The 24,205-nt window shown below is 42.1% G+C and overlaps 1 protein-coding gene across 2 annotated transcripts in view; it reads right to left on the reverse strand.

Annotated features, from left to right (window-relative positions):
- Positions 1–4,037: 4,037 nt before the first annotated feature.
- Positions 4,038–24,205, reverse strand: part of PHF12 (PHD finger protein 12) — a 96,276-nt gene continuing 76,108 nt past the window's right edge. The window contains exons 10-15 of one of the 2 annotated variants that reach the window (XM_040338535.1): positions 21,279–21,407; positions 16,890–17,033; positions 14,353–14,454; positions 11,721–11,803; positions 9,551–9,689; positions 4,038–5,266 (exon numbers count right to left, since the gene is read on the reverse strand). In XM_040338535.1, coding sequence (XP_040194469.1) covers positions 4,926–5,266; positions 9,551–9,689; positions 11,721–11,803; positions 14,353–14,454; positions 16,890–17,033; positions 21,279–21,407 — 938 coding nt within the window. In that variant the 3' untranslated portion in view covers positions 4,038–4,925. Of the gene's footprint in view, positions 5,267–9,550; positions 9,690–11,720; positions 11,804–14,352; positions 14,455–16,889; positions 17,034–21,278; positions 21,408–24,205 lie in introns of those variants that run through there. The other variant, XM_040338536.1, reaches the window with a different exon arrangement.

Consider the following 24,205-nt stretch of genomic DNA (forward strand, 5'->3'; position numbering starts at 1 on the left):
AGCCATAGTCACCTCGTCTGGGTGTAAATGGACAGCAGCAGCCTACAACCCAAGTATAGACACAGTCCTGCAGAAGACCAGAATTGGATGGTCCAGTCAGTATGCAGAGTTGAAAGCTGTAGCGATGACTCTTCAGGAGGATTTTTCTTCCCATGTCACTATCTACACTGACAGCTGGGCGGTTTTTAAAGGAGACAACTTGGATGCTCAATGAATGAATGATTCATGGAAAGGTGGTGTGGGGAGGCAAGGAAGTCTGGGACTATACCTGGAAGGAAGCTCACTACAGCAACATAAAAGTGAGGCATGTTGATGCACATGTGCCCCTAGTCCCAGACTTGAGAACTTTAACAGAGTTGCAGATTAAATCGCCAAAGTGAAAGCAGTTATGCCAATTGATCCGGTCTTAAAGAACTTGGCCAACAAGCAATCTGGACATTTGGGGGAGAAAGCAACATATGAATGGGCACAGCAGAGAGGATTGCCTTTATCCATGGATATGGTAAAATCTTTAATAGGGAACTGTACAGTGTGTGGAGAAGTGCGACAATGGGCATTGCAAAAGTACTCCACTGGGTTGATGAAGAGGGGTGAGAGGCCTGCAGAGATCTGACAGATTTTCTTCATCAGTCCCCAGCCCCAGGGAAATAATGAACTGAGACATTGTTGCACTGCAGTGGACACCTATTCAGGACTTCTGCATGTTTGCAAGGATGAACAAGCATATCAAGCCACAACGCTTCAACTGCTCCAGAAACTTGTTGCTGCTTATGGTTGTCCCAAATGAGTCCAAAGTGATAATGGCTCACACTTTAACGGATCATCAGTACAGCAGTGGGCCAAAGACTCTGGAGTGTACTGGTTGTGCCACAACCCATACCATCTATAGGCAGTTGGTTTGACTGAAAAGATACAACAGGCTATTGAAGGACCAGATGTGCAAGCTTACACCCACACATACATTAAGGGGGTGGATCGGGTCCTCACACAGGCAGTCATGTTGTTACATTTTAGGGTTTATGTAATAGAAGGAACAGATGACCCACTTTGTTTTCCACTTCACAGACTGTCTCCGATTTGATCCATAGGAAGACCAGAGAAAAGTGGTTACATGATGGACAGAATGATGCAAAACCGCAAGAGCTGTGGAGAGCAAGGCCTTTAGAAACAAGTCCAGGCTTGTAATACATCAAAGAATGTTATTAGAAAATCCACTCTAAACTTTTAGCCAAAGACTGAAACACCTTCTTAGTGACAGAAATATGGGGAGTGGGTTGCATTCAAGGAAATTAGTATGTAGAATGAGTTGCTAGTAATGGAGATCACCCAATCGCTGGTGTTGGTGTGTGGAATAGAGATATTTTGTTTGAAGTCCAAGAGAAAAATCAAGGGCGGAATGTGTTGCATTTGATACAATATATGATTTTTCTATAAGACCGATACAATGGCAGACTAGTTTGATTGCAGAGATCGAGTTTGATTGAGTTTTTTTAGTTTCTCAAATTGAATGCCTTGGTAACAATGGGAACTGTTGACACTCCTCATAGATCAACACCAGAGCAGAAGGAAGAATCTGTAATAAGCGAAGAAAGTTGTGTCTGGTCTCCAGGAGCGATGGAGATCATGATTATACAGTAACCGAATTTAAGTAACTTGAGTATTTCTACTGTTACAGACCATAGGCTGTTTAGTTGCTAGGCATTTTGCTTGTTATAGATTTCTGTCAGTCTTGATTTGTATTCCCAATAGTAATAGTTTTGTATGTAGAGCATTTATGTACAGTAAAAGCACATTTACACACTGCAGAGGTCTCAGCTTCCTTGCTTATCCCACAAAGTAACCTTGCTAGATAGACGCAAGCAAAACACCCATGGATAGGCTCTTTCCATTGGTGCACTTGTGCAGACACGCTCCCGTGTCCCGCTGCTGCATCCATTGACACGAACAGGACTCAGCCCTCCTCCCTGCTCTCGTGTCACTGGATTTGATTAACAGCCAACAGCTCCCACCACTATCAATGTATCCGATGAGGACTGAGACAGTGGCTGGAGCCACTGGGCTTGTGCTCATCACTGGAGCAGACAGGTTCAGGTTTAAAAAAAAAAAAACACAGCACAGGTTTTTCATCTTAATGCAAAGAATGCATAAAGGTGAAAAACCATGGGACTTTACAGCCCCTTTAGGGCTACATACAACTTGGAGCCAATGTGGCTCAACGGTCACTGGCTTTTGTTTAGAGCAGTAGCCTCGAAAAAGCTTGGGCCATTTGATTGCTTTTACCTGGCTCTTGGGGCAGTATTCCTCACTGTTACAAGACACTATTCATCCCACTGATGCCAACAATGAGGCACTACTCTTCCTACGGACACCAATGACAGGGTTCCATTCCTCCCACCGACACCAATGGGGCAATAAACTTCCCACTGACACCAGATGTGGGGCACTATTCTGCCCACTGATACCAACAATGGGGTACTATTCCACACACCGACACCAGCGATTGGGCATTATTCTTCCCACTGACGCAGACATCGGGCCCCCCTAATGTCTGAGGGACAGTAAACTGTCCCCGTTTAGAAATTGGAGACACCTGGTTTAGAGGAATCTTTAGAAACACAGCCACAGGTACAACAAATCCAACTGACAAGAGTCAGTCAAGCATTGCTTGCGACAAAACCATGCATGGGTTAATCCAATGCTAGCGTTTCAGGGAAACCTGTTATTCCAACACATGCAAGTCTCCTCAAGCCCTGCAGGCAGTTCATATAGAAAGCCAAAAGCAGAGCTAGCTCCTAGAGCAGGCAAATCAAGCAATGGCAGCCTACAGCACCGGAGAAGAGCATTAGGCCTGGGAAAGAAGTGTTCTGACAAGGTCCTTTTTTAATCATTAGAAGCCATCAAATATAGTTTTAAACACATTGGAAACCTGTGGCCATTTGTGAAACACTGCCCTCTAGAAAGGTGGACAATTCTTTCAGTGCGGTGCATCCGTCAGCAGAGCTGTGGAGATCAGGAGCTGGTTGCAGCATTACACAATTCCAGCAACAGGTAGGCTGATCACCTAGTGTCATTTCCAGTGGGAGATTGATCTGTCTACTGCCACTCTAATGGAACGGTTATTTTGAATACCAAGGCTCTGGAATGCTTCAGGACATGTAGACTCCATTTACATAATGTGTTGAAGTGCCCTTTGATAAGTCCATTTAAATTGGCTTGCAGCACACCAATATACAGGTCACACACACACACACACACACACACACACACACACACACACACACACACACACTTTTTCCTTTTTGAGACTGTACAAATGTTTCACATCTGTGTTGAAATACATTAAATTGCAAGTGTGATGTGCTGCCTAGTTGCATTCAAAAGTGATGGCACCACAGCACACCATACTGTGTGTAATTTCCCAGCATGTTACTACATCATGATAGCATGCATCAGCACTAAACAGGTGAGCAAAGAGAACAGATGTTATAACATACAGTCTATAAGCATGTATTTACATTAGCTGACATGTTACATTTGACATATCAGTCATAAGATAAGTCATAGCACACTACTTTGTGAATGGTACCGCAGTCGTCGGGGGTGAAATATCTGAATTGTTAAAGGGGGAGGTGGGAACAGGTAAACAAGCAGAACTTTCCTTTTTGGGTGAAGCAAAAGTAGAACCTCTGCCAAAACATTTCTTGATTTTGCTAGATTGGGGAAGAGTTAACCAGGATCCCCACTGTCAGAATACAGGAGTGCAGAGGGGGAGATTCCCAAATTCACATTGCTTGGGTGGATAGCTGAATTTTATTTTTTTCAAAACAGACAACCTCTGCTAGTTTTTATTTGCTGGCTGTATTCCTGCTGAGGGAGATTTCCCTTCACTTTCCATTGTAGTGTGGGAATATCTGTTGACAATAGAACAGATACGTTTGCCTTCCATCAACTGCCTACAGGTGCATAAACACTTCTTTATTACTGGTGCAAAATCAATCTGGTCATCATAGTCAATATTAAAAAAGTTAAACACAAGCTCAGAAAGAATCAACTTTTTATATATATATGTATATATATACAGAATACAGGAAAAGGTTTTGTAAAATCTAAAACAATACAATTATATTTACACTGACTCTAGCTTTTCCAACCTCCTCAAAGAGAAGTGGCAGTATTACATTAAAAAAAAAAAAAAAAAAAGAAAAGAAAAGAAAAAAGAAAAGGGGGGGGGACAAATATGTATACAACAAAATGTTTTGTTACAACAGACAGGAGCCAAAAGGCATCACACGCGGCACTGTATACATTTTAAAACTTTTTAAAAATGAACAGGGCAAAAAAAGGGCAGCCGTCTGTGTATGTACAAAACTTTGAATGTGGTTCTCGAAGCTTGGAGGGAGGTAACCTTTATTGCAGTTGAGGTCATGTGAAAGGTTCTACGGTGGGACATTTGTAAAGGTAACAAAATGAGGAAAATATTTCATGAAAAAAAAAAAAAAAAAAAATGGTTTTACTATATAAAATTCTCACTTGCACAAAATAGATGAGTTTGTGTCCTATTCATTTACAGCGGCATGATGAAAAAAAATCCTATTTGTTTTAAATTGTCTGGTCTCCAGATTTTAGAGTGTCGAGGTAAGTTCACAACAGGGGAGGGTTGTTTGAGTTTTACAATAAAAAAAAAAATATATATTTATATATATTTATAATATATGAAATGTATGATAGAAATATATGTGCAAATGCCCCTAAAAACTGAGCAAAGTAGAGAGGAAAAAGGGTGAAGTTTCTTCATATCATGCAAATGTGCAAACTTTTTCTGGCCAAAAACAGGGTCCTGGGAGGCTGCCTCATATGGTCGCTCTGACAAGTGTGTCCTTTTATAGAAGAGTCCTAAATCCCTTAAGAGATTTGATGCTTGGCTCCTAAGGGACAGAGTTGGATCGTAAAACAGGCACCTGGTGAGGCGACTTTAGAGGCAGCTTTTCTTCTAAGTCCAGGTCTTGTGCTAAGGCATCACTTTCTCCTTTCGGCTGCCTTGTTGCAAACTCTGTGATAGAGAAGAGAAATTGGATGCAGCCTAATTTAATGTAGCTACCGTGGTGTAGAAGAGCTGTGCCTTCCCAGCCCGCTCCACTTCCTCCAATAAGACTAGAGCTGCTGGCCTTGCAGTTACATGGCTGTGCATGGGGACCTTGTCCCTGAGAGCTCATGACAACCTCTTCTTTAACAGGTTCCGGCTCTGGATTTTGGCTCTTGCGGCGCTCTGGATTGGAAAAAACAAAACAAGTATATATTAATAGAAGTCTCAGTTATCTGCAGCAACTAGATTTTAGCAGAACACTAAAAAGGTGTGGAACTAGCTGCAATGTCTTACCATACCCCAGCTTGAACATGCACAGTTCAAACTGGGCATTTTATACAGGATTTTTATGCCACCAACAGTTTGAGCAGCGCTCAAATGATTGTATGGCATTATCGTAAATGAAAAGTAGCATGTGAAAGCCATCAGTAGGTCTAAAATGTATAAGAAAAGCTTTTTTGTGGTTAAAATTGTACCTGCCCCTCCAAACCTTGTCAATTGCATGTCAGTGGATTTGTAGCCAAGAGTGACTACACTAACAGTGGAGCTGGAAAGGTAGTAGGAGGTGGGACACAACTTTTACGGAAATAGATTTGCACACAATTTCAGCTTTCTGCGTTTTTGATCTATTGTTTCTACAATGCAGTTTTCATTGCAGATAACCTCTTATAGGTTTCGCATGAAACTGCATTAGTTAAGAGTGTTGAACCCACGTAATACTGTTTCTAGATGAATCCGCCAAGAACATTTGTAATACTTGCAATAAAAACGACAATATGTCAAATTACCACCAGGCTGTGTGCAGGTAACAAAACTGCAGCATATAGAAAATGGAAAAAAACTGCGCTAAAAAAAGGGAACAGCAGTAACCCAATTACAGTGTGTTCAATTTGAGAGCTGCGATTATCATGTAAACAAATGGTACAGGAACAGAAGAAGAAAAAAGATTACTGTACCTACCCCTTAACCATGTGATAAACAGAATTAGAGAGTCACCAAATTAAGAATACCAGACAGAACAAACAAAATTAGTGACCTACGAATATGTGACCGATAACTATGTGCTATGTATCAATAATATGTCAAAAAATAAAATAAAAAGCATCAGTTGCTATTTAAAAGCAATGTCGTTCCAATCAGTGAACATAAACCAATATTTATATGATATTATAATTGAAAATTATTAAAATAGAGGTTCATATCGAAATCAAATAAAGCAGAAATATAGTCCATAAATGCTTTATCAATAAATGCTGTACACCCGTGCTCTGTGTCAAAATCCAACATCTGATGGAAAACCTGACCAAAAAAGGTCATAACTTCTCCACCAATCAATAAAAGTGTCTCCTTACCGACTTGCCATGATCCCTTATGACAGGGGATCACTAAAAGCGTATAACCAAGGATCTCACTCCCACCACGCAGCTCAAACAGACTCCGTCTTTAACCATCTTACTACCGCACGCCGTCAGATGACGGCGGGCAGAATACTCTATTGTTCTGACAGGACGTTATATGACGTCCTGTCATTAGAAGTCGCTAGGGGGCGCGCGCGCACCCGTCGCGTTACTGGGAAAACTGCACGTGCCCGGCGGCCGCGATGGCTGCCGGGCACCCGCGATTGCCCAGTAACTGACCAGGGACGTGGAGCTCTGTGTGTAAACACAGAGCTCCACGTCCTGTCAGGGAGAGGAGACCGATGCCGTGTCCCTTGTACATAGGGACACAGATCGGTCACCTACCCCAGAGACCCCCCTCCCCCTACAGTTAGAACACTGACTAGGCTACACATTTAACCCCTTCCCCGCCCCCTAGTGGTTAACCCCTTCCCTGCCAGTCACATTTATACAGTAATCAATGCATATTTATAGCACTGTTCACTGTATAAATGTGAATGGTCCCAAAAATGTGTCCGATTTGTCCGCTATAATGTCGCAGTCCCGAAGAAAAAAAACGCAGATCGCTGCCATTCCTAGTAAAAAAATAAATAAAAAATCATAATTATGTCCCCTATTTTGTAGGCAATATAACTTTTGCGCAAACCAGTCACTATACGGTTATTGCGTTTTTGTTTTTTTTACCAGAAATATGTAGAAGAATACGTATCGGCCTAAACGGAGAATGGGATATTTATTATAGCAAAAAGTAAAAAAAAAAATGTTTTTTTTTTTCCTAAATTTATGCTCTTTTTTTGTTTATATCCCAAAAAATAAAAACCGCACAGGCGATCAAATACCACCAAAAGAAAGCTCTATTTGTGAAAAAAAAAAAAAAAAAAAAAAAAAAAAGACATAAATTTTGTTTGGGAGCCACGTCGCACGACCGCGCAATTGTCAGTTAAAGCGACGCAGTGCCGGGAGCTAACATTTCGTCTGGGCAGGAAGGGGGTGTATGTGCACAGTAGGCAACTGGTTAAAGCAATGGATAAAGGCCTTTGTTAGAAGGAAGCTCAGTGTAAATAACCCTCTGTTACACTGAGCTTCCTTCCAACAATGGCCTTGATATCTAGAACTCAAAATACCAGGTTGGGCATATATGTTGGTGATCTGCAATTATCACTGGATGACATCAAATTTTTTTTTTTTTTTTTAGACCGAGTCTGTTTGAGCTGCGTGGTGGGAGCGAGATCCTTGGTTATACGATTTTAGTGATCCTCTTTCATAGGGGATCATGGCAAGTCGGTAAGGAGCCACTTTTTTGATTGGTGGAGGAGTCATCACCTTTTTTGGACACGTTTTCCATCAGATGTTGGATTTTGGTACAGAGCACGGGTGTACAGCATTTATTAACTATATTTCTGATTTATTTGATTTCAATATAAACCTCTATTCATTTTAATATTAATTTTCAATTATATCATAAATATTGGTTTATGTTCACTGATTGGCACGAGATTGCTTCTAAATAGCAACTGATGCTTTTTAATTTTATTTAATTTTTTGACATATTAGTGATACATAACTATATGCTATCAGTCACATTCGTATGTCACCAATTTCGTTTGTTCTGTCTGGTACTCTTAATTTGGCGACTCTCCAAGTTTATCACATGGTTAAGGGGTAGCGAGATTTCTTTTTTCTTACAAAACTGCATCACCAACATGAAATGAAATCTGGTGAGTCAAGCAGAAAAATGTAATACGGCCCTCCAATGTTTAAGAACAGATGGTTTCACCTAGGATTGCAGCACAGGTCTTTTTCCAAGGCCTTGTTCACAAGGGGTGTACTACAGTGTATGCCCATATGATGCCATGTTTACCCGCAGGTGCTTTGTGAACCTCAAGCGGAAGAATGATAAAACGGTTTTCAACATTTTTTACAAATAAAATGTAAAAAAGGGTGGCGTGCATTTGTATTCAGCCCCCGCCTCAACACTTGTGTTCAGGGCATTGTTGGAGCACCTTCTTTTTCTACATGTTTGCCATTTCCCCCACATGGCTTCCTGCAAACTGCAAATGGAACTTCTTATGGCTTTCTTTCAACAATGGCCTTCTTGCCGCTCTTCCATAAAGTCCAGATTTGTGGAGTGCACGACTAATAGTTGTGCTGTGGACAGATTCTCACACCTGAACGGTGGATCTCTGCAGCTCCTCCAGCGTGATCATGGGCCTCCTGGCTGCTCTCCTTGCCCCGCCTGTCTGTTTAGGTGGACGGCCACGTCTTGGTAGGTTTGCAGTTGTGCCATACTCTTTCCATTTTCAAATGCTCCGTGAGATGTTCAAAGCTAGGGACATTTTTTTTTATTTTTTTTATAACCTAACCCCGCTTTAAAACTTGGCCTTCATGATGCGGTTTGTTCACCAAGGTTCTCTAAAAAAAACATCTGAGGGCTTCAGAGAACAGCTATATTTATACTGCAATTAAACTGCACACAGGTGGACTCTATATTCTAAATTTAATAAAAACCCCTTTAGCTAGGGGCATCAGAGTAAAAGGGGGCTGAATACAAATGCACAACACTTTTCAGTACTATATATATATATTTTATATGGAGTACAGAGCGTAGGGGGGCAGCACAGCCATCTTTATTGATCATTTCATAAGCCGAGATTTCACAATGGAAATAGCAACGTTCCAAGTAGTATTAATTATTTTATTCGACACATACCGATATCCAGCACATGGTCTGAAATAGCGCAACTATTGCACGATTTATAACCCATAAAAAATACACACACTTTAGAAGCCTTTATTCTTGCAAAAACATCGCAACAGTAAAAACGATTTTTTTTTTCTTTTTAAGGAGGTATTTAAGATAGAATTCACTGATTAAGGGAATCCCACACCTGGTAGTGATGGACCAAAATGACAAATATATGCACTAGTCAGCAAAATGTACAATTACAGAAGAGAACACACTAAAAACTATAAAGTCACACAAAAAGCTTTGCACTTATTTTTACACACCACCGATATGAGCACAATATATCAATTAAATTGTAGGCAATGTACTTTATGTGAAACTTACTTATAACGTTCTGCACTTTGGCAACAATACTACTGGGAGGGGTAGGGAGGATCTTCTCAGAGAAATCACAGGAATAAAGGACATTGTCAACAGTCGTACCATGTTCACTGTAATTCAGCAGCTCATAATGCTTTGTATTCTGTAAGTAAGGAATGCAGAGGGAGGGAAAAAAGGTTAGCATCACATTGTTTCCAATTACTTTGCACAACAAAATCTTGTTCAAAATAAAACGCGAGTTCCCCGACTCTCATGCTGACCTTCTGGCTCCATGAATATCGGTGTCCCCGAGCCAGAATCGCTATGCAGATGAGGAGTTCTGACTTTACTCGGATTTCCCCTGCTGCCTTTTTGTAAGATGGCACCAAGACTAGAGTCATTCAGACAATGAGCACTAGAGGATGTCCACAATACCAGGCACATTTTTTTCCCACCCTCGGAATTCATTTTCTAGGACAAACATGTATAAAATATTCAGAAAACGGGAGCTGTGTGGCCACAGACAATATGAAAGCTTGTAGTACCACCATTTTAGTTCACGGTGGAATCCCCAGGGCAGCAAAAGCACATGGTCCCATTTTGACGTCCAATATGTTTGCTGAGGTAGCACTGTCTGCGTATTTAACAAGCACCCAGTACATGGCTGATCAAGCCATTTAAACAAAAATAGATACTTAGTTTCCCGAGAACGCAGGTTATAAAAAAAAAAAAAAAAAAAAATGGAATTTTGACAGAAGCGCAATATCCATTATCTTGACAGTACAGGACAGATTCCTATAACATGGGTTATATACTGCTACCTTCAAGTGACTGGACCCTGGAAAATGCTTTGTTGGAAGCTACCCCCCAGCATACCAATATAACTCCATCCACTGTCAGGCTTCAATTTTTTTTTTTTAGAACGCAGTTAGGTCACAGAAAATTAGAGGGACCTGTGCTCTGTACTGTACTCCAAAAAACTACTGGAATGTCAACATTATCTATAATTGTACCCTACAGGGCACAGGAACCTACCCTCAAACCAAGGGAGGTCCCCAAGCAATAAATCAAGGGGTGGGCAACTGCCAAGACTGCAGCAACAGGCTTACAGGTAGAAAATGAAGGGTCAATGGACAGCAGAAATACCTTTTAATTGTAGCAGAGATTACCAAAGGCCCAAACAACCAAGCATTCATAAAAAAAAAAAAAAAAAGATGTTTATAAAACACAGGCAGTTGGCCAGCCATCCTTGAGACGGACCTATGCTAGATAAAAAAACAAAAAAACAAACTCAACCTCTAAAAGTGAATGGACTGCAGGTAGAGACAGGAACTTGTTCCCTGAGAGCATAAGCCCTAAAAAATGAAATCCCATAGAGACTGCCTAGTGAGAAATGCAAAAGGGGTCAGTTGGCAGGTAGCCACAACAGTCCTGACCCCAACCATAAGACATTTGTTATGTCAGTCCTAAAGGCAAGGCAGAGGAAGAATGAATGACATTTCCACAAAATGATGATAAAAAGACTGCCAGGGAAGCAAGGAGGCTGGTTTCCAGGATACTTTGTAGCGTAAAAGAGGGGGCCCGGTAGAACACAGGCTCTAGGTTCAGGGTGGTGCTTGCCTCATCAATAAGAGCCAAAACAGATTCATTAAACTCTGGAGTAAATGCAGAAGTAAACAACTCAGGGGTAAGCACATCCAATACAAATGTGAGTGAACCTCTGCAACCGATAGCTCAGCAGCCACTAAGGCTGCAAGTACAGGATCTTCTGGAGAGGCAAATTGGCTCGAAAAGTAAAGAAAACAAACAAAAAAAAAAAAACACTCCCAAAACCAAAAGGGCAAAAGGACCCAGTTACAACAGATGTAACCAAGGAGAAACTAACAGCAAAAGGACAACACGACTTCATGCTGCAGATGTCAGAACTATCAGCAGACGCGCTACAAGCAGCCCATTACCCATTAGTGGAAAGCGAGGTGGAAGCACCAGAACAGCAGGACTAGTAGTGAGGCGTTCATATCCTTAGCTGGACTTATTTTTGTTTGATTCTATTTTTTGACAATCCTTGTGTAGGTGGCACTATAACCCAAAGGATTACAACTCCGTGTCCCATAATGACACAAAAGACAGACATTTCCAATTACACAGACTGGACACACAAAAATATGCCATTTTAAAATTGAATCATACTTACTTCATCATAAAATATGCAGGCGTGCTTGCCAGACACATAGTTGCAGTGACCATAGTTTGTAAGGCACACGTCCATGTCTGCCCCTGCAGTATGAAGGAGAAACACACACTGAACAGACTCTTACTGTAATGAAGGAACGTTACTTGCACATTTTTTCAGACAGTGCTCTGCTAACAGGTAGGAATGTATCTGAAGCAACAGTGATATACAGAAAACACTATTTTTCCAATTTCCGAGCATTATAAATTGCCAATACCTATTTTGTTATAGTCAAAACAGCATACCAACTAATAAAAGTGATGCAAACGAATGGGCTTTGACTCAACTAAAAAGCACGTCCCGTTTACAGATAATGTTTATGGCAACACAAACTGCCTGAAAACATGACCCGTTGGGGCGCTTTGAGGACTACAGTTGAGAAACACTACCCCCAAGAGACCATGCTTTGAGAGTTTTAGTCCACCCTCCACCGCAAACATTAAAAGCCAGCAGCTACACATACTGCAGCTGCTGCCTTTTAATAGGACAATTACCTGTCCTGCAGTCCAGCGATGTCGGCACAGCAGCTGATGGAAACATCAGCTGTGGGGTGCTGCCATTGCAAGTAAGGGAACCCGGCTGTGTAGCATTACGGCTTCACGCTGGGTCCCTACTGCACATGTGCAAGGCACCGCTGCACTCTGCTACTGGCCCGGCGGCGGAAGGAGGAGGGAGCCAAGCTGAGACGCAACTCACCATGGCCCCCACCCACAAAAAAAAAAAATGCGGGAAAGTCATCTCTGACCCTTCTTGTCAAATGCAAGGATTCTGCAAGCTGTTAATATTTTACTCCCCAAATAGAGATATACATTCCACATAGGAGGAGTATTATTGGGTGTCTAAAGTCCTATATTCAGAACATATATTACAGAGGTCATGTTATCTCCTCCAAAATGCGGGATCAGGGACATAAAAATGCTCATGTTCTTCAAATACTCTTGGAATTAGGAGGAAAGTCTGCTCACTGTAGATACCTTGCATTTCCTTTCCCCAATATTCAGGAAATTCTTCATTTATAAAAAGGTTCTAAAGAAAACAATGTTTTACACTGTTTTACACGGGGGTGGCTGTTCAGTGCCAGCACTTGGCACAAACAATCTAGGAAAACAAATACAGGTATTGAGATTAGTCTACTCGAGAACAGACCAGGTCATAGAGAAAAGTCAGCGGGTTGAAAGCAATAAAAAAAAAAAAAAAAAAAAAAAAACCACACACTGACCCGATTTCCCCCATCCACGCATTTGAGGTAGATGGGGTAGATGTAGTGTTTACTCATCTCTCCCCAAAGCTCTAAGTCCCCATTCACATGTAGGCGTTTTGTCGCCTGTAGTGCGACGCCGCTGCTGCCAGAGGGATGAAAAGACATTGCCCTCTATGGAGATGGTTCACATCTCCACGCCGAACGCCTGAAAAAAGGTCCCGGGAACCATCTCCATAGAGGGGCACATCTAGGCGGACAATCGCAATTCGCGGGACAAAACGCCGCGAATTTGTCTGCCTAGATGTGAATGGAGCCTAAGGCTGGCCATACACAGGTCGAATCTGCTGAACCGGCCGAGATTGAAACCAGTAGTTGGCAGGCTGAATGTACCAAGTTAATCAACTTGGTACAACCAACCTGCCGAATTCACTTGAAATTATCACCGCCTTCCCCCGCTTCCCTACTGGAAGAAGGCAATTGATGAATCCCCTATCAGCACTGCCTGTGTTGCTGGGGGAATCATGAAAAGTTTTTTCCTGCAAAAAAAAAAAAATGCACCGTGTATGGTCTGCCTAAGTGTTGTTTCTCTCTGGTGTTTCGCTCCTCTGTTATTAGTATGTCTCACTTCTGAGAAGTTTTCCTGACACCCAAGATAAAACTGATGGGGGAAGGAGCTCAGAACAGCTTGAATTTTCAAAAACACAGCTCCTGTGTGCTGTGGGTTTTTCCGCCAATCTGCTCTCACACACCAACTGCAGCTCTCCGCCCCCTCTCTGTGCTCATGACAGATAAAGGATTTTAACATAATTCTGCCCTTTTGAAGGGGTGTAGGGAAGAGAATATTGCAGGTAAATAATACTTATGTAGGAGGATTGGTTTAATCTCTGTGCATCACCTGAGGTCAGTCACTTTACTGGGGATACGAGAGGGTTTACAACCACCTTACAGTCGTAGTACAGCCAAAGCTCTTTTGGCCCTACTTCTCACAAGAGTGCACTTCGTTCTGCACGCCTGTGACCCTTATTCATCCACTTCAACCAAGGTCACAGAGTCAGTACAGACTCTAAAGAGATCATGACTTTATTGTTGGGATCCACACAGATGCATGGACGGCAGTTGTCTCAGTCTCTTAGCTAGGCACAGCCCAGCACTCCAGTGAGCACTGGAGGGACAATATAGAGCTGATGACTGACAAAGAACTGAGTGATCAGCAGTCCAAGTTCATGTATTTAGGGGATTTTTTTTTCGCCCTGAAGTGTCAATCTTCATAGATTCGCCATATAAAAATTTTAGCACAGTATGCGAAAAAAAATTCTAGTCACAAGAATACAATTATATTTTTGCTCATTACAGCAGATTTTCACTGATCTGAGCAGTACAGCAATAATGTACCTGTGCCAATGTAGAGAGTGCGATAACACATGTTAACGGGAGCCCCAACGCCCATCATCAAGGGATAAAAGACTGCTCTGGCCTGAACGTCTCTTTTCTGAGCTGTATGGATGCAAACAACAGAACATAAGCAACTGTACTATGCTTATACATCCTAATGCAAGTTTTACTGGTAAGCTAGCAAGGGAAAAGAAAAATTCTATCATATGCTACACAACAATTTAAAGATGTAAACATTGGTGATAGCAGATTTTTCCAAGGGTAATGCCGTAGCGATAAATCTAGTTTTTTTTTTTTTGCATTTTTGTTGAGCAGGGGGAGGGTAAAAAACACTTTCGGGTTTTAATTGCATACTCACAAAAAAAAAAAAAAACTCACTGAGGGGAGTCTCCCTCACTGCCCAGGTAAAACCATTGGGGTCAGTAGAACCAAATCTAGGGGAAATCACCACAACTGGGACACAGCAATTAAAACCTGACATTTCTAAGTTTACCTTTTCTAACATGTTACATCCATAAATCAGGGTGTAACATGTAATGATAGCACTGGCGAAAAGAAAAAGAAAGAAAGAAAGAAAGAAAGAAAGAAAGAAAGAAAGAAAGAAAGAAAGAAAGAAAGAAAGAAAGAAAGAAAGAAAGAAAGAAAGAAAGAAAGAAAGATCTCCTCACCGAGGTCAATATTTTTAAAAATTCTCAATGAACTACCATATTTCTGTGAAACAGTGACAAAATTACATCTACATGTGCATCTTCTCTTCCCATCACTCTGGTACAAGTTGATCTTGGTCTCATCAGTCCATAGGGTGGTGTTCCAGAACAGTGAAGGCTTTTTTAGATGCTTGGCAAACTCTTATCTGGTCTTCCTGTTTTTGAGGCTCACCAATGGTTTACATCTTGTGGTGAACCCTCTGTATTCACTCTGGTGAAGTCTTCTCTTGGTTGTTGACTTTCACACACATACACCTACCTCCTGGAGAGTGTTCTTGATCTGGCCAACTGTTGTGAAGGGTGTTTTCTTCACCAGGGAAATAATTCTATGGTCATCCACCACAGTTGTTTTCCGTGGTCTTTTGGTGTTGCTGAGCTCACTGGTGCGTTTTCTTTTTAAGGATGTTCCAAACAGTTGATTTGGCCACACCTAATGTTTTTGCCATCTCTCTGATGGGTTTGTTTTGTTTTCTCAGCCTAATGATGGCTTGCTTCACTGATGGTTACAGCTCTTTGGATCTCATATTGAGAGTTGACGGCAACATATTCCAAATAGCACACATGAAATGAACTCTGGACCTTTTATCTGCTCCTTGTAAATGGGAGAATGAGGGAAAAACACACACCTGGCCATGGAACAGTTGAGCAGCCAATTGTCCCAATACTTTTGGTCTCTTAAAAAGTGGGAGGCACATATACAAACTGTTGTAATTCCTACAACTTTCACCTGATTTGGAAGCAAATACCATCAAATTAAAGCTGAAAGTCTGCAGTTAAAGTTTCATTTCAAATCCATTGTCGTGGTATATAGAGCCAAAAATATTAGCATTGTGTTTCGATGGCCCAATATTTATGGACCTGACTGGATATATTTGTACATGTTGATCATATCCGCCCCTTAATTTCCTCTTCTCAAGAGAAGAAATTCAGTTCCTCTAATGCAGGGATATGCAATTAGCGGACCTCCAGATGTTGCAAAACTACAATTCCCATCATGCCTCTGCCTTTGGGTGTCATGCTTGTGGCTATCAGAGTCTTGCAATGCCTCATGGGAATTGTAGTTCTGCAACAGCTGGAGGTCCGCTAATTGCATATCCCTGCTCTAATGTATCCTCATATCCTGTATAGTCTGATCCAATAGAAGAGCTACTATAACTCAAGTTGCTGTAAAAAGGTTTCAACAAAAAGGTGTCAGAACACACAGTGCATCGCAGTTTGTTGCATATGGGGCTGCATAGCTGCAGACCAGTCAGGGTGCCCATGCTGACCCATGTCCACAGCCAAACCTGTCTACAATGTGCATCAGAACTGGCCATGGAGCATTGGAAGATGGTGGTCTGGTCTCATTTCATCAATTCAAGAATGGCTTGAGGTACACAAGGAGGCGGAGGTGTTGATTTGTCCTGCAAATTCTTTAGATGTCAATCCAATCAATGACATCTGTGGGACATGCTGGGAAAAAACGATCCACAGAGGCCCCACCTCACAACCTACAGGACCTGCTACTGACTGCTTGCTGCCAGATATCACAGCATGCCTTCAGAGGTCTAATGGGGTCCACACTTTGATGGGTTATAGTGGGTGGTGTAGATCTGCTTTCTACAATAAGCAGTCTGTATTTCTGCTTTGCTGTACAGCACAGCCATTAGGATTTACTGCTCCTCTGGCAATGCAGATCTGCTCAAACTGACTTAATTCTGGTTTAGTAGCCTTTTGAATACACAGACTCTGATACTATAACACATTAGGTGGTCTACATATCTGTTTAGGTCACACAAACTCCCTGATATCAGTACAACAATCACACCAATTGAAATACACCAAACCCACCTTCAGCTTGATGTCCGCTCGAAGGAGGTGGCTGCAGTCGGCTGGCACTTGATACAGGATTGTCTTTTGATGCGAAAATCTCCTGGATTCTTTGCATGGCTAAAAACTTCACCAGCTTCTCATCCAACATATTTATCTGGATCTCTGCAATGTTAACAAGCAACTTGTAAGTGCAACACAAAATTAACACTTTGACAAATCTGTACATGAAAATCATCTGTATCCAAATGCCAGCTTAAAAATTACCTAAAGAGGAGGTATACCTACTAAAATTCTAGCGAGAACTAAAACCTATTCTATTGTGATAATCTGTAGGGCTGGCTGCAATGGCCAGCATGATAAACAAACTGTCATCCAAGACTGATCCAAAGTAGATGTAAACCTTAAACTAGCCAAGCTTAAATCTACTTTCACAGCCCTATACTAACTATCTTGTAAAGGAAAGATGTGTATACATACCTAATCTATGGACGCTATGGTCAAAGTCACATGACTGGCTCCTGGCGAAAGGGACAGCCGACAACAGATGCCACGTAGCAAGTCTATGGGTGATCTCAGTGCCCAGGCACTGCAGCCATTGCCACCATGCTCTTGTCCCCTGAAGCCGGCCCCTGGAAGATCATGTGACCGGAGTGCCTTTAGATTAGGTAAATCTAGACATCTTTCCTTTAACCACTTAAGGACCGGCTCACATACATATACGTCACCACTTTAACAGTAAAGTTTTTTATTGACACAATAGCAAGTTACAATGCAAGGACAGTCAAAAGGCAAAATCTTTACACTCCAACAGAGGTTAAATCAGCAAATCAGTTAGGGAACCAAAGATATAAGGTAGGAGATGGACAAATAAGCGAAACCAAAACCAGCGAGACAGCAGGACTGAACAAAGGGATCACATCATTAGTTTAAAGATGAATATCTTGGTAACGGCAGCAGCTGCTGCCACAACCGAGATATCCATCTTTTCTGTGGCCAGTCCTGTAAACGATAACTGGTCTCCGCGGTGGATTCGCTGCAAGATCACCGTCATCGGTGGTGGGAAAGGGGCACCCCCCCTCGCGCCCTCCGCCGCTTACCGGAGGCGATCGGGTCCTTCACGCTGCTTGGTGTGGATACGAGTGAGGGCAAGATGTCCCCCACCGTCTCCATAGCATAGCAGGTGGAAACTATGTCAAAACGTCACTTCCGCCCATGCGTCTTAAAGGCACATTTTTTGTTTTTTATTTTACTGCATTTTAGTCCAAATATGAGATCTGAGGTCTTTTTGACCCCAGATCTCATATTTAAGAGGACCCGTCGTGTTTTTTTCTATTACAAGGGATGTTTACATTCCTTGTAATAGAAATAAAAGTGACCCATTTCTTGAAGCGTGACATGTTGGGTATCATTTTACTCGGCGTAACATTATCTTTCACAATATAAAAAAAAAATTGGCCAACTTTACGATTATTATTTTTTTTTTATTAAAAATAAGACAAATAATTATATATATATATATATATATATTTTCCCCAAAAAGTGCGCTTGTAAGACCGCTGCACAAATACGGTGTGACAAAAAGTATTGTCATGACCGCTATTTTATTCTCTAGGGTGTTATATATATATATATATATATATTTTCTAATTCTTGGGGGTTCCAAGTAATTTTTTAAAGTTTTAAACTTGTAAACACAGTCTGAAAAACAGGCTCGGTCCTTAAGTGGTTAAGGCCCATACACACGATCAGGAAAATCGTCCAAAAAAAACCCCCACAGATTTCGAAGGGATAGTACGATAATCTGATCATTCATAGACAGCCTTTGTCTGAAATTATCCGAAAGGGACAAACATTTTTCACTTACGATACCAGATCGTACAATTTTTGTTTAATCCGCTGGCCCCCCGTGATCGCTCCACAGAGGCAGAACGGGGATCTGCCAATGTAAAAGCAGATCCCTATTCTAACAGGGGAGTACACTGATCATCTGTTCCCAGCGATTAGGAACAGCGGTCACTCTGTACTCCCAGTCAGTCAGTCCCCCCCCCCCCCCAGTTAGAAAGCACCTCCCTATGACACATTTAACCCTTTGATCGCCCCCTGGTGCTAACCCCTTCCCAGCTGTCCGCCGCAATGTTGAAGTCCTGAAAAAAAAAAAAAAAAAAAAAAATCTATCCCCCATTTTGTAGACGCTTTAACTTTTGCGCAAAATCATCAATATACGCTTATTGCGTTTTTTTTTTTTACCAAGATGTAGAACGCATATTGGCCTAAACTGAAGAAATTATTTTTTCACTTTTTTGGGGGAAATTATAGAAAAAAAGTTTGTTTTTCAAACCTGTCTGTATTTTTTGGGTTTATAGCGCAAAAAATAAAAACCTTAGAGGTGATCAAATACCACCAAAAGAAAAACTATTTGTGGAACAAAAAGGACATCAATTCTGTTTGGGTAAAATGTTGCACAACTTGTCAGTTAAAATGACGCAGTGCCATATCGCAAAAATGGCCTGGTTATTAAGGGGGTAAATCCTTCCAGGGCTGAAGTGGTTAAGGTAAAAACGTCCCACCTGTTGCATCGCCTCCTTTTACAATTACCCGAGTGCTGTGCCTGTCTGCAGCGGTACTGGAGTATCTCCTCACGGTCTGAGACAGCAGAGCAAACCATCGGCTCCTGCCGCTGTCCACCCCCTCTCACCCCCACCCCCCATTCGTTTCTACAACTGGCACTCAGGTCACGGGACGTGTCCAAACACTAAAAATCAGCCGACACTTGGAGGCTGCATGGATGCCCCCAAACAGACTCAAACCCCGGGAATCTCATGGTTCTCCCGTACCGGGTCTACAAAGTTACCAGATAGTGACCGGGAAGCCACTGGCGTTCAACATTGGCATTCATGGAAAAAATGGGTCAGCTTAGCAAGGCAATATTCCCGAACCATAGGTGACGGACACCAAACTTGGGGGGCACTGAGAGGGGATGCTGGACCACCTCTGGTAAAAATTTGGAGTGGTTTATTGTAATGGTGAGCCAAAGTTGCCCCCAGTCTGGGTGGCACCATTTCCCCATACAAATCAATGGGAGCTCCTGCTCTGAGCCATTTAACATTGCCGTCTATGGGAAATCTTTGTCAGCTAAACATGGCACTGCTCCTGAACCATAAGTGACAGGGACACCAAACTTGGGGAGCATGTTAAAGCGGAGGTTCACCCAAAATTTTGACTTTGGCTCCAATAAACTAGCAGGCAGAGACAATAACTAATCCGTTATTGTTTTTTTTTTAATGCCGATCCTTACCCGAGTACTGCAGCAGTTTCTCCCCTGTCCATCACTATTCCCCGCGGGAGTGGGCGTTCCTAATCACAGGCTGTGATTGACGTGCTTCCGACTGGCGCATACTGCGCGTCACGAGTTGCCGAAAGAAGCCGAACGTCGGTGCGGCTCTATACGGCGCATGCGCACCGACATTCGGATTCTTTCGGCAACTTGTGATGTGCAGTATGCGCCAGTCAGAAGCACGTCAATCACAGCCTGTGTGTTTAGGAACGCCCACTCCCGAGGGAAAGCCGGGGGCCGAAAATAGCCCTATAATGGTATGTACGGAAAAAAAAACCCCAGAAACAGCATACTGTCGGTCTCCTAGGTCAGTCCATGTATTAGAATCTTTTTTTCTAGGGTGAACCCCCGCTTTAAGGGGACCCAAGACTGACCTGGTAGATTAGCTAGGCAAGCTAACAGACCCCAAAATCAGATATGTTGTAGTCATAAGTCCCCTTAATGTGCTCCACAAGTTTGGTGTCCCTGTCACTTATGGTTCGGGAGCAGTGCGTTGTCAAGCTGGCCAAGATTTCCCCTAGACGTTAAAAAACACGTCAATTTTGCAGCCAGCTAGTGTCTTTACGTGCGCATGCGCTGTATTGTCGGTCACTGAATTTAACATGCAAATTCCTGAGTGCATCAACATCAGCGCTGGAGTAATCGACGACGCAATGTGCATGTGCAGATTTGCAGAACAGCTGATGCTATGTTACAGAGGGTGACATGGGTTCGACTTTCTGCCAGGTTCAACATTTTGTCCAAACACCAGCTTCCTCTGCTTACATTCAGCTGCCAGCCATGAATTCCCAGCCAACAACTGAATGAGCAGGGCAGGGATAAGTTACTGGTTGGTAGCCGCCTCCCTGATGAACGACCAACATGTCTTAGCAGCAACAGTCACAATAAGCCATGGTATTCCTACCACTGGTAAATTTTTCACCTCCTGCTGCAGAAAGGCATTAAATAGCAAAAAAAAAAAACAGAGTGTTATGACTACACAGAAGGTGCCTGCATAAGAACCTTCTTGGCATGATCAGGGAAAAAAATAAAAAATACTGTCCAGAAATTACAGGACACGACAAGTTACCTACCTCCATTCCCATCCATCAATGTTCTTAAAGAGTTTGTCAGTTCCACCATAGATGAAGGGTTTATTGTGCAGGATGAAAGACTGGTTGAAGCGCCATCAAGCATTAATGTACTAGGTCGGACTTTTCCATCTGTAAGATAACATTGCAAGATTGGCAGGTTATATTGCAAGAAAGATATAATGCAACTATAGCACAAGAAAGAAGGAGAATTTAAAAAACTATGGGCTTAAACTTAACAGCCCCTCCAAAACACAATTTTACCTGCATTCTCTTTAGGGATAACAGTCTTTGCTGTGTATTTATACCAATATAAAAAAGGCATTACAAATATATACAGTGGCTATAAAAAGGCTACATACCTGTTAAAAAGGTCAGATTTCTGTGATGGAAAAAAAAATAAAATAAAAAAAGAGCCAGAAATATCTTCAGAACTTTTTCCACCTTAAATTCAACCTGGTTCACATTGGTGAATTTTGACATGTCAAACCGCAAGTCAAAACAGTGGCAATTGCACCATCCTAATTGGTGCGACACTGCATTTGCGGTGAAGCACCGATTTCAGAAAGTAGTATCTGTACTATTTTCCAATTTCGGGGTGCAATATCCATTGACATCTGTGCAGAAACCCACACAGATGTCTGAAATCGCCGCCATAAATGGAACCAACATGCGGGAGTGAAATCGTGCGAGTTCATTTCCGCATCTCAGTGTGAACCAGGGCTTAGTGCCAGTTAATACCAGATGCAGTTATGTGCGCTTTTTTCTGCATTAAAAATGCATGCACAGTGTTTTCCATGTATTCCAATGGCTCTAGTTCACACCAGTGCAGTCAGTTTCCAGTGCAGGGGAAAAAAACAAAACTAGTTTACACCTTTGCAGTCAGTTTCCGGTGCAGAAACTGACTACACTGGTGTGAACTAGAGCCATTGGAATACATGGAGGACACTATGTATTTTTAGTGCAAAAAAAAAACAACACACAGAATTGCATCTAGTGTGAACTGGCCATTAAAGTGCCTCCGATTAACCCCAGATAAAATTCAGCTGTTCTAGGTCTTTCCTGACATTTTCTTAGACGCATCCTATAACAAAAGCAATGGTCTGCAGAGAGCTTCCAGAGCAACAGAGGGATTTCAGTGTTAAAAGGTATCAGTCAGGAGAAGGGTACAAAAGAATTTCCAAGGCATTAGATATACCAGTGAAGGAAATATAGAACAGTGACATTACCAAGTACTGGACATCTCTTCAAAATTCATGAAAAGACAAGAAAACTAAATCAGGGAAACTGCCAAGAGGCCTACAGCAACATTAAAGGAGCTGCAGGAATATCCGCCAAGTACTGGCTGTGTGGTACATGCAACAATCTCCGGTATAATTCATATGTCTGGCCTATGGGGTAGGGTGGCAAGACCGAAGCCTTTTCTTAAGAAAAACATCAAAGCCCGGCAAAATTTTGCAAAAACACACCTGAAGTCTCCCAAAAGCATGTGGGAAAATGTGTTATGGTCTGATGAAACCAAGGTTGAACCTTTTTGGCCATAATTTCAAAAGATGTGTTTGACGCAAAACCACCACTTTACCAAAAGAACACCATACCCACAGTGAAGCACGGTGGTGGCAGCATAATGCTTTGGGGCGGTTTTTCTTAAGCTGGAACAGGGGCCTTAGTCAAGGCAGAAGGATTTACAGTTCCAAATGCCAGTCAATATTGGCACAAAACCTTCAGGCTTCTGCTAGAAAGCTGAACATGAAGAGAAACTTCATCTGTCAGCATGACAACGACCCAAAGCATACATACAAAGGAATTTCTTCACCAGATGATTAAAAGTTTTGGAATGGCCCAGCCAGAGCCCAGAGCGGAGTCTCATTGAATGTCTGTGGGGTGATCTGCAGAGGACTGTGCACAGATTGAGTGTTTTTGCAAAGAAGAGTTCCATGCCGATTCATTTCAATGGCACATCTGAGCGTTTTGTCACCTGAAGCAAAACGCCTTAAGCTCAAAAAAGAACACAAGCTTCTTTGGGGAAGTTTACAGGCGTTTTTTTCTGCTTTTTAAATTGGTGACTTGTACGAAAGCATTGTAAAAATCACGGCAAAATCGTGGTAAAAATGCGCAACTTTGAAACACTCAGCTGTGAATGCAGCCTTAGGGTGTGCACACTTGTCAACCATATTTTATTTTTACTTCCTTACACCTAAAAGATTTGTTTAACAGAGTTGGACAGTTTATTATAGGTCACATTAAAAAAGGTGGAAAAAGTTCTAAAACTATTTCTCTTTTTCACAGAAACCTGACATTTTAACAGGGGTGTGTAGACTTTTTATATTCACTGTATGCCAACAGATTACCCAAAAGCCCTGGGTCTTCACTCCAGCTTGGGCAAAACTTCCACATTATCCAAAGGGATGTGCGTCTATCAGCAAAGCGAGGTATGCTACTGGTCAGAGGGATTATGGAAAACGTAAACATACAATTTAGTCTCAGAGGCATACTCTCTCCAAGTTAATTTTAAAGCTGAATTTCAGGAATTCAGCCACTTTCATGAATGTGTAGGCATAGGAGTTCAACAAGGCACATACTACCTCCTGGACTTCGACTATTTACATCTGACAGGTTGTTATGGCACTCTGAAGACACAGGACTCAGGAGAAAAGCACACAGCTGCTGCATCCGTTTCTCCCCTCTGGGCAGAAGCAGGCATAGCAGCTACATAGACTCTGCACTTGAAGGAGCCGAAACCAGAGCACCCAGCCATCTTCCTGGAGCACTATAAGGCTTGATATACACGGGATGTTTTGAAACCTCTCCTGAGCAATTTAACTATAGGTCGACCGATGAGGGTTTTTCTATGGCCGATGCCGATATTTAGAAATTGGGGCGGCCGATGGCCGATATACAATGCCGATTTTTACGGCCGATATTTTAGG

The sequence above is a fragment of the Rana temporaria genome, chromosome 2 (assembly GCF_905171775.1).
Source record: "Rana temporaria chromosome 2, aRanTem1.1, whole genome shotgun sequence".
Lineage (NCBI taxonomy): Eukaryota > Metazoa > Chordata > Amphibia > Anura > Ranidae > Rana > Rana temporaria.